General features: G+C 42.9%; 1 protein-coding gene across 2 annotated transcripts in view; it reads left to right on the top strand.

Moving 5' to 3' along the window:
• The first annotated feature begins 8,355 nt into the window (after positions 1–8,355).
• GABRR1 (gamma-aminobutyric acid (GABA) A receptor, rho 1) overlaps positions 8,356–11,772 on the top strand; it is a 30,309-nt gene continuing 26,892 nt past the window's right edge. For both annotated transcript variants that reach the window (XM_009333089.1, XM_009333090.1), the window contains exon 1: positions 8,356–8,477. In XM_009333089.1, coding sequence (XP_009331364.1) covers positions 8,356–8,477 — 122 coding nt within the window. The remainder of the gene's footprint in view (positions 8,478–11,772) is intronic.

Genomic DNA, 11,772 nt, shown 5'->3' on the forward strand with positions numbered 1-11,772 from the left:
GGTTAGGGAAATAGAGAGGCTGTCTTACAAGGAGAGAATTAAAGAGCTTGTCTTGTTGAGCTGTGCAAAATCACGGCTGTGAAGGCATATGACTGCAGTCTGTGGACACTTCAGGAAGGATAAATACCAGACAAGGAGAATTATTGATGTCAAAGGGCAAACTGATACGGGTTCAAATGAATAGAACCGAATAATGCAAAACTGGAAACTAGAAGATTTCTAACTATCAGTAATGTTGAGGACCTGCGTTACCCACCAAGAAGTGAGGTCAGAGAAGCTAAAGAGTTACAAATGGGGCTTGATGAGTTTATGGAGATGAGTTTGTAGGGTTTGGGCATCCATTTGCTTGGTTTCTTTGCAAGGGTGATGCAAGGAAGGCTGGTGGTAAGGGAAGCTGATGGTTGTAATTTGTTTGGATCACATGGATTTAAGACACATATTTCAGTATTGAGCCGGTCACCTTCAAAGGCTGGGACACTGCCACACTTGCTCTTCTTCAGATATTTTACTTGGGTGAGAGAAGGGGCAGGGGGCTTTGGTTTTGGCTTCTGATAGTGCTGCAGAGATTGGTGACAGATGGAGGCAGAACACTGGGCACTGAGGTCTCCTCTTCAGGCTTGTCCTGGAAAAGCTTTTAGGTATCTGCTTGATGTATTTTTCATGTGTGCCCAGGATTAGCCTGATCACCAGTTCTGTAATCTGAAAGGAAGTTTTCCCTTGGGTCAGAGTGGCAGAACAGCTTGTTGGTTTCTTTGGGTGTTTTTTTTTGTTTCGGTTTTGTTTCCCTCTGTGACACGAGCCACTTCCAAGAAGAGTCTGTGCTGACACCTGAGGAATTCCCTCATTCTGCAGAGGGACAAGCAGGATGCTCTAATAAGAAGCTCTACAGACATACTAAGCTTGCTCATTTGCCAATGGCAGTGATTTCTATGCTACATAATCACCTGTTGATTCCTGTACGCTTGCAGTCTCTTGCTGCAAAACAAGACCTCTTATTAGTATTTTATTTCAGTTAAATATTCCAATCAGACTAATGTTCTACTAATTACAGTCTTCTATCTTCCCATATTGCACCATATGGTATCTGCAGACAAGGGGCAGAAGCTAAGCTGGTGGAGATACACAATGTGCTTCACTGTGGATTCAGCCCACTATTTGTGTAAGGACATTAACAACAGCAGTAAGACTGAGCAAATTAATGTTTTGCTAAATTGAGATCCTGGGAGGCAAAAAAGCAGGCAGTTGTTTCAGTTAGAATAAAATTTTTAAAAAGAGTGCAAATCCAAGCTGTATCCAGTACAAGAATTTTTGACAGAAAATTCTTTGGTTGAGAGAATGGTCTAAAATAGCTCCAGTTCACCGATGTAAATCTGGAGGACAGAGCAACTGAACACCAGTGGGGTTACACTTATTGGCAACAGGCTAAAGGGAAACACAGTGGGGAATGTCTGCTGTGGCATTTCTGTTTCATCACAGATCTGAAGACCGAGAAGGACTGCAGGCACCTTGAGATCCAGAGGCAGTAAACAGTACCAGCTGTGGTGGTGAAACTGTGTCAGACAAGCTGATCTGTTATAACCCATCTAGCGGCTTTTAGAAGCTGACCACTGAAATCAGAATTGCATGTTACAGACTTGTGGCTCCTGTTTGCTGTTCTCTTCCTGGTGTGTTTCTGTGCAGTTCACAATACCTTTTCAGTTTGTTTTTTATTGCTGCTTTGAGGCATCAGTGCTATAGTGATGAAGATCAGTAGCAGAGGAAAAGGAGCCAACCGGTAATTTTCCAAATGGCCATGTATAATTCACAGAGCTTCCGTACATCCAGATGTCAGACTAACATCATTTCAGTACAGAAATTCAAGGAATATTGTTGTTAGAGCTGCCCTGATCTGCAGTCATGTTCCAATGTTAGTGCAAAACCGTGAAATATCTCAGAATTGACAGAGCTGGAGATGCTGCAGCATATTCACAGAGGAAAATAAAAGCGTCTGGATTTCTTTGTGCCAAAAGTAAAAGGTTGCAGTGACTCCAGTGAGGAGAAACATGTAGGAAGCCATTGGGACAGGTTGTCTACGGGCATTCAACATACAAGACTCCATCAGAACAAAACAAGAATAGAAAGGTGGGACTTGCTGACATTAATCACATCATTGACTCTGCACACGTAGAAAAATACTCTCACAAGCCCATGAGGAGGATCCCACGGCACAGCTCTCTGTACGCCAGCCAGCTGCACTGGGCTGCTGTCCTCAACAGCGAGACAGCCTCTGCTGGGAGGCAATGCACCGGACTGACTTAGACAGCTACCTCCTGATAAAATGCACTGTTTCCTAGAAACACTTCCCCAGCAGCCCCTGATGGCTGGCTCGGATGTAGCTGTCCATGCTGCAGGTAAGGAATTTGGACAGGCGAGCCCCCCGGCTCCTTACACCCTGGGAGGCGCAGAGTGCTTCGGACACAGTCCAGAGGCTGCCAGTAGACTATGTAGCTTGAAAATGCTTCTCCTAGTTGTCCTGTTCATCCCTGAATAAATCCAAGATAAGCTATACAGATGCCTAGTGTTTGATTGAAAAAACTAAAAGTGATGCTGAAGCCATATTTGAAATGTGTGAGTCCTGTGAGCGATGGCCAGACAGATCATTTGTGGCTGGCTGGTGGGTCCAGCAAATGGCCACCCATGGAAGTGGGTGATTCCAAGAAGCAGCTTACTGAAAACCACTGTGTACCTCAGAGTACATCTACCAAGGGAGAATATTGTGATATTTGTTTGTCTTTATTTTAAAAAATACAAATTGTTATAATCTATTATTTGTTTAAGAACCTCTTTTTGACCAATAATTATTTAAAACTCAACTGTTATAACATACTGCCCTCTGAAGTTAATTATCACTGCCAAATTCAGCAAATGTTGTCAGATCCAAACAAATTTGTCTTTCAAAAGCACTGTTAGAATTTGCCACGTTAGCTGGTGCCAATAATTGATGTTTCTAAGCCTGGCTCGTTGACTATTTGATCATCTAATCAGGTCTTCTTTATGGCACTGGCTATTGGACTTCCCCAGATTTATCCCTGTCGGAGAACTAGCCCATATCCTTCAGAAAATCATACTATCTTCAGTTAAAAAATACGCTCATAGAGAAACAAACTTCATTGTTACTGTTAAAAAAAAAAAAGAATTTATTTCTATTTCAAATTTGTCTTCTGTGGTCTTCCAGCCACTGGATCTTGTAACGGATTTAATAAAGCTATTTAAAAAATCTTTAGCTTGCTAGATAGAGGAGAACACTCGCTTTCAAGATTCAGACAGTCTGCATCATCACATAAAGAGGTAATATAACCTTCACACTCTTACAATATTCCCTTTTTTAAACACACAAGCTAGCAAATTTTGGCCACTTTTTTTGTATGGGAAGGTACTGTTCAGCTAATTTTCCAAGAAAATTTTCCATTGACGTCCAGAATTTCTCCTCCTTATCCTAAAATTATGACCCACCTTCTTGACTGTTAGATGGATAGTTTTGCAGTAAGCTGTAGTCAAATGACACTAGTAGTTTCTGGGCCTTTCCCTATGGTATTCCATTTACTCCTTGTCAGTGATCCTTCAGTTTTTCTGATCTACTTCATGCAGGCTTATTCGGGAAGCAGTCTGTGTTTTATTCTTGCTTATTGACAAGAACAGAATGGGATAAAGAACCAGTCTCTTTGGGGAGACAATTGCATTGCCTGATGAAGATTTGCCATTTACAGTTATATTCAATATGGATTTTTTATCCAGTTTTAAAATATTTTCCTTATTTTATCTTGATACTGTATTGTTGCAGTTCCTTAATCAAAATGCCACGTGGTGCAACATTAAATGCCTTACAGAAGCACATTGCATAGCTTCATTTCCTTCAGCAAACACATTTTAAATTAATCAAAAAAGGATTAGCTTGGAACGATCTATTTTTCTTTAAAACCATGCTAATTGACATTAATCAAATGACCCTCTAACTCTTTATTTATTGAGTATCATATCAGCCATTCCAATATTACGCCTGGAATCAGTGTCAGGTTAAGGGCTGTAATTACTCCAGTTGTTCACTTAATCCCCTCTGAATATTGGCAGAACAACTCTTCTATTAAGCACTTCTGCCTTCTCTGAATTGCTGTTGACAGTTCTGTAGCTGTTATTCATACCTGCGTTAGCTTTTGCCTTGAGATAGCCCTGTTGGAGTCTCGGTGTTTCTGTATAAGAATTTCTGACTCATCACCTTTCTTTTTTCTTCCATTTTGTTGCTGTCTTTTGAAAAGCATTTTGAATTATTTCTTGGTCGACAGGCAGGGGCCCTTAGTGTATTACTGATGAAATTCCCCATGGGGGTGATGCAGATGGGCTGTGAGAACAGTAGAGGAAACAGGGAAATCCTTTTTAGCTAGGGTTCTATGCATAAGAAATGTACTTATTGCAAAAAAGGGGAATGGCATGGGCTGGACAGAAGGGCTGAGGACCAGAATCTAGTAGTCAGAGTGAAATTAGTCCCTATCCAGGATGTGCAGAGCATAATTTCAAACCAGTCTGAATGCTTTCATACGTTTTAGTTCTGGATCTTCCAACAGAGCTAAACTCACACCCTTTAAGGGAGCACTCCCTCCTAGTAAATGAGCGTACTATGTGCTCTGGGGATTAGGACATATGGGGAGTGTCAGGGGAATCCTTAACACCCGTAGCATCCCATATCTGCATCCTCTAGTATATCTGCTAGTAGCAGACAAAAATACTTTCCAATGGGCTGCACTGGACACTAGTGTGCATATTTCAATATTTTAATTCAGCCCTCTTAAACTGCTAGAAATAAAGTATCTTTCTAAAAGTGTCTTTTTATCTTTTATTTATCTTCTACTTTTTTAAAGTATCTTTTCCCAGTTTTAGCAGCAGAACCTCCATGCAAAAAGGTCTGGTGCCCCACGGCTGAGTACACACAAAGCCGCCTAATCCAGCTAACGCAGCTCCGGGAAATTGCGGAACAGGCTGAAACAAAAGGACACAGCTCAGCACGCAACGCACATAATCTCTCAGACAGAGTGTAAAGCCATGTAAAGACACTTGCGAACTCAAATAAGTCTCCACGGGCACAACGACACATCATGTGGGGAGAAAAGAAGCATTCGGTGGACAAAGACATCCCTGAGGAAAGAGCTCTAATGAAATCAGAGTGGTATTAAAGATTTGCCTCATTGTGGTGCTGTGGCATTGTTATTCATTTCAGCAGTGAGAAACAGCAGCCGAATGCATTAGTCTTGAAGCACTGCAATTCACTCAAGGGCATTGTTTGCTGTAGCCTTTCAGGTTTCTGCCTAGTGCAGGCTTGGCCTATTTCCCTTGCCTTTCATACACTGCACAATCCATTTAGGGATTTATAGCGGCTTAGAGGCACATGTACAGTGCCTTGCCTCTATCTGATTTTTATTCCGTGATAAGAAGGTTTGAGGTCATGGGTTCATTGGCACATCTCTCCTCCCTGCCATTCATGTTTCATGGAAATCTAATTATTCATTAGTGTTTATGATTTCTCGAGGTTCACTAATGTCCTCATCACTACCTGGAGAAGTCCCAGCGTTTTCCACAAAGAACATGTGAACCTGCTCTGATGTGATGTTATAAATGAGGGGTGTAAGAGAGACCAGAGGCAGGGCCACAAAGACAAACGTGATAATGAAGCACAAAAGCTATTTGCGGTGAAATCCTTGGCCAATATAAAGTGGCATGATTGCCATCCTGGTGCGCACTTATGCCAGCTCGTACATTGATCTTTAACACTGAAAAGTAAAACCTTCCTGTTCGGACATTCCCGCCTGCCCCACTCTTGCCAGCAGCTCCTGGTCTCTGCTCCCCACAAACACAGTGCATTTGCCTCTTATGCCTGCAGAGGAAATATCTTCTTTCCCTTTCTGCATGGGCTTCTTTAGTTTTAACCACCTCAGCGTAAATACATGTATTCACACTTCTCTCGCCCTCTCAACTTCCTGCAGAGTTTGATTTCAAGTTGTGCAAAGAGCAGAGCTGCCAGTGCTGTGAATGGCCACCAGCTCTGCTGACACCATCATAGTGGAACTCAGTGGATATGCCACTTATCCCCAGGTTGTTCAAATTCTATTCATCATCTGTACTAATATCACCCTCAGAGATGGTCCTATATCCAACAAACATGAGCTGACATATTTCGCCTTACACAGAGTGAGCATGTATCTCCTGTGAATGTCCCATAGGATGCAAGTACACTTGTTAAAAAGGGACGCAAGTAATGGATTCAGAAACCCCACTAACTTCATATTAAGCCTGATTTTTGAAGTCTCTGATAATACCCATGACTGAAGGCACTAAAGAAGTAAAAACTATACTGTGACATTGTGCCCTGGAGACATGGAGTGCCGTTTCTGAAAGAAACAGCTGCACAGGGGAAATAACTTTCTAGAAGTCAAACAGCATCCTATCAATTACGCAGGTTCCCTTGTGCTCCTCCAGCTACTGCAAACGTAAATCACAACATAGATACAGCTTTTAGATCAAGGCAGACACCCGTTAGGAAGAGGTTAGAAAATGTAAATGCTATGGGCTCTTTTATGCATGGCTGCTGCAGTCTGATTATAGCTCCAGGGGTATTTACATGGCATATACTGTGTATTACTGCACTACTTGAAGCTTTGGGTAATTAATTAAATGAGAGAAGGCCTGGTTCATGATTTGACTGGAGTTATCGTTGTGGCAGATACTTACACTGCGTTGTGCCTTGCCCTCTTGGGCACTGAAAGGACTCCTGGTTTCCTATGGTGGCTGGTGGCTTGTGTGACTGTTCTCCAGACTGGATTTCTGCTCCTGACAAGGTCGTCATCTCAGTTCTCAGTACACAGCTGACTTAAGGACAAAAAAAAGGCTCAATTTTTTCTTCTGGCTATGCTCTCATCGACTTCTTTGAACAGCAACAGCGATTAATCATTGCAACAAGCTGCTGGTTTGTTGGGCTGTTTGGTGGGCAATCGCCCATCTCTTGAAGCCTGCGTTACTTTGTGTAGGAAACGTTTTAGCCCAGCAAATCATTAAATTGAATCTTCGTTGATGAAATGACGTTTCAGTGGCTTTCGATGTGCTGTTCCTGAGGATCCTGGAGCAGTGTAAGTACCCAAGTCAATAAGGCCACGGCAGCTTAGACCAGGTAGAGATCAGCTCCACAGGGTTTTTAGAAAGGGCTCTCATGAAAAGAGACGGGTGACTTGACAAACTGCTCTAAAATAGAAATCCATGGGTAACAGGCAGAGGAAGAAGAGCCTTGTCAGCAAAGGGATGGGACAAGGCTGGTGGTGTCTGCAGAGCACGGGGCAACATCTCCATGATAAGGCACAAGTGGGACCAGAGCTGTAAGGCCTTGGGGAGAGGCACAGAGGAGAAGGAGAGTAAACACGGAGCTGTGGGTTATGCAGGGAGGGGGTGAGCTCCAAAGAGATGGGCAACGTGGCTGGCTCGACCATGTATTTCTGCCCATGCTGTTTTATTTTCTTTAGCACCAATGAGGATTTTGTCAGCCACAGGAGACCCAGCACATCAGCCCCCCGAGCTCTCCTGCAGCTCTGGCATTTGCTGCTCTGCTTCGGCAGGATCCCTCCAAGCGGCCCTGTGCAGAAAGGAGAGCTATCTCCCCCATGCTGTCCTCCCCCTCTTCCTCTGCACACCTGGATACTTTCCAGAGACCCTGCTCAGCAGAGCAGTGAGGTACGTGACACAAGTCCTGAAAGCACCGACCACTCCAGCCACAGTACCACTGTATATTAAAGTAATATAGAAAAACGCACAGGATCAAAATACTGTTTGCAGAGCTAAATGGAAATGAGTTTTTGCTGGAAACTGATGCATGTTTATCAACACTTTTCAATCTATTGCAATGCTTGTAACAAACATCACTGCTGCACAGCTAAGTTTGGTGATTAAAGAACAACTAATGACACCTGCCTGACCAACTGCACTACTTTGGTTAGCCAGGCAGAAATATATATATGCCATATCCCACAGGTACTTGAAAAGGTTCAATTTAAACAAATTAATAAAATAGCCTGTTTGGACAAAAAATAATTTTTCTCTGAGAATACGTGAATTCAACACTGCTAGAAAATCCCTGCCATCTGACGTAGAAGGATTTATAGGTTTAGTGGAAATTGCTTTCCCCACTGTCCAGATTAAATACTGCAGGATGATTTTTTGTATGAGTAAACATCCTCCCAATAACGATCAGACCGATAATGTCTTAAAAAGAGGAACAGGATCTACATTTTGGTTTTCTTCTTCTTGTATGGACTATTTCTGGATACAGAACCTTCAGGTAACATGTTGACTGTCCATAAAATGCATTTTAGCATCTTCCTCCTGTTGTGGGGATGGGTTTTATCCACTGAATGCAGAGCCCACCGACAAGGAAAAGAAATACATGAGGTATACAAAAAAGGCAGGTGAGTCATTTTTTTTACATTCAAATAGCTACAGTTTGGACAAATGTAATGTTTCAGGTGAAGATATAATGACTAACAGATAATTAGTTTGCATTTGCAGATTGTGATCTCTCAGTCAAAAATATTTTCTGTTGCTGTTTTTGCCAATGAGTAAGTTTTAATACATTTTCTCAGTGAAAATCATTGCTCCCCCCAAAAAAATATGTTTGTGAGGTATCTCAAAGTTTGAAAGGGTGCAAAACCAGAAACATTTGCTTATATTTATTGTGGTTAAAATGTGGTAGAGTATTTACATGAAAGTGGAGAGGAAATTTTGGTCCTTGAGGATTGTTGCATTCACTGAAGATTAGATTGACTTGAGATCTCAAATGAAAACATTAAGAATTTATTTTATTATTCCCATACCATTTGTTTCATAGAGCTTTTGAGAGCAAAAAATTAAAGTCTCTGCAAACTTCAAGGCTATGGTCAGTTATCAGAGGAAACAGAAAGAGCATTCAGTGTATTGAATTAAGATATTTAAAATTATTTAAAATATTGTCTATTCTTCTCTCTCTCTCTCTCTCTTTTACAAAAAGACTATGTGGCATTTTTCTGCCACTATCTTGTAGACAGCCATTTTAGGAGGTTTTGAGTTGAGGAAGGTGTTTTGCTACAACAGAGTTCTGATTACTTATATTCTATTTGGGGCATATTTGGAACTTTGTATGAGGATTTTTATACTCAGGCACATAACAAGGTACATCTGGAGGAAAAATCCTTTGTGTGTTTTTTGGAGAATATAGCTGACATTTACTTTTCTGTTCAAATGTTGTGTACTTCTGCTTGCAACAGACTAAACCTATGTCGTTTCTGCTTTGCTGTAGTCACTGTTTCTGTTCTGTAATGACTCCGTATCACCATCAATAACGTAAAGTGTATGGAGATGGAAACGCAGGAATATCACAGTCCTGAGGAATTCAAATCACTCCTGTTAGCCTCCAAGAAAAATGACTGAAAGGTGAAAGGGATGGAAAGTGCCGTGCCTTTTTGTTTTCCTGTAGCCCCTTGTAGCAAGTCAGGGCTACATTACAGAGAGACTGCAGTGTCCCGGTTGGCACTTGGGGGTCCATGAGCCATTTTATACATCGGAAATGGCTTTAGCAGTGACGCCACCTTTGTGGAGGTGTAACTGGCAAAATGGTTGCAGTGGCTCTGTTCATGATCAGCCCCCAGGGGTTGCGTTACCAGAGACAGTATGGATGCAAGACAGTCACGAAACCTCTATTTTCGTTGAGGCTTCATGACAGTGGCAGCGGAGGTGATATGCTGGCTGTAGCAAAATAAAGGGCTGAGAAGCAAGATACCACCATTTGAGCTGAAAAGCGTCCAGCAGAGAGGAATGCATACACACAGCCATGTTCTTGTTTAGCATTTTTAACAAAAACTCTCACTGCCCTGAACGCTTAACAGTGTCAGTGCAATTAAGTGATGATATAACAAATCACAGCAGCAGAGTGCTAAAAATATGTGAAAATGGAAAAGAAATACCTATTCAATTAATGTAGGAACTGCCTCTTCACCTGTGCTTTGTATATACGGTGTAATTGTGCCAGGACAAGCCCATCATAAAGCCCCGAGGTGTCATGGCTCTGAGAAGCTGGGTCCCCCGCCCTCCCAGTGTGCCCACGCTGGCCTGAGAGGTCATTTCTGGCCTATTTCTGCCACAGTAGAGCAGTACTGACACTGAGGAGGGCTGATGGCGAGAGAGGAGCAATACTGGAGCATGGCCATAGGGTTGTCCATCAGCAGCGTTGTGCCCAGTACAGCACTCACTTTCTCCTGTGATGGGATAGGCCACAAGAGACCAATGGTTTTAACAGCCTTATAATTTGTAAGGTAAAAAAGGATGATTATGGTCATCCATCTAATTTCTTGCTAAGCACAAACAACAAAGCCTTCTGTATGAATTGTATGCCGAACCCCTAATTTATGATAATTACCTTCAGTGACAAATTGTCCTGGTTTCGGCAGGGATAGAGTTAATTTCCTTCCTAGTAGCTGGTACAGAGCTGTGTTTTGGATTTAGGGTGAGAACAAGGTTGATAACACACCGATGGTTTAGTTGTTGCTAGGTAGAGCTTACACTAGCCAAGGAGTTTTCAGTTTCTCGTGCTCTACCAACTGAGAAGGCTGGAGGGGCACAAGAAGCCGGGAGGGGGCACAGCCAGAGCAACTGACCCAAACTGGCCAAAGGGATATTCCATACCATATGACGTCATGCTCAGCATATAAAGCTGGGGGAAGAAGAAGGAAGGGGGGGACGTTCGGAGTGATGGCCTTTGTCTTCCCAAGTCACCGTTACGCGTGATGGAGCCCTGCTTTCCTGGAGATGTCTGAACACCTGCCTGCCGATGGGAAGGAGTGAATGAATTCCTTGTTTTGCTTTGCTTGCGTGTGCGGCTTTTGCTTTACTTATTAAACTGTCTTTATCTCAACCCACGAGTTTTCTCACTTTTACCCTTCCGATTCTCTCCCCCATCCCACTGCGGGTGAGTGTCCCTTCACTGCTTTTGCAGGGTCGACATCAGGACTTGGTGCAGTATTTGTACAGTCCTCATGTAGGTGCTGGATACAGAGTTACTCCTGTTGACCTCCTGGGATTGTGGTTGTGGTCTCCATTGGAGCCCTGCAGTGGGAGATCATGTTTGCCCAACGTGACCGGGCATCTGTGTATGGCAGGACACCTCGTCTTAGAGGTACAGCCAGTCCCCTTTGCGCTCACATGTAGTTCCCTATACATTAAGGTGCTGATCATATGAGACAGCTTTGAAGTAGGCACTGTTCATTTGCATTTCAGTCAAAGTCAAGGCCTTTTTCCATCTCAGAATTAGATCCTGGAAGAAAAACAGAGCAAGGGGGGATGCTATATAACATCAGAAAAATCTTGCAGTGAAGATTGCTCCTGAACATTTTGTTATTGACTCTGTTTTCCCTCCCTTCAAGACTCAGCCCTGAATATCCATTATGCAGAAGAAGTTGTAGCAATTTACTTTGTTACTCCTCTCCAAGCACTGTTATCTCTTGCTCCATAAGGCTTATGGTAAGGACCAGGATGGAAATCCATCCCTTCACTGCAGCGTATGTCTTCTGAAGAGACCCACATGCCTCACTGGAGGTTGATGGGGGAAATCTATTCAAAGTGGAAAAGGCTGGCTCCACACCACCACAGGATGCTCAGGGTGGCTTAATTTGCACCCATGGCCTCCCTAGCCTCCAGAAGCCCTTTAGGGGCACAAGACCATCCGCTTTCCCT

This window comes from Pygoscelis adeliae, unplaced genomic scaffold (assembly GCF_000699105.1).
Source record: "Pygoscelis adeliae isolate BGI_AS28 unplaced genomic scaffold, ASM69910v1 Scaffold57, whole genome shotgun sequence".
Lineage (NCBI taxonomy): Eukaryota > Metazoa > Chordata > Aves > Sphenisciformes > Spheniscidae > Pygoscelis > Pygoscelis adeliae.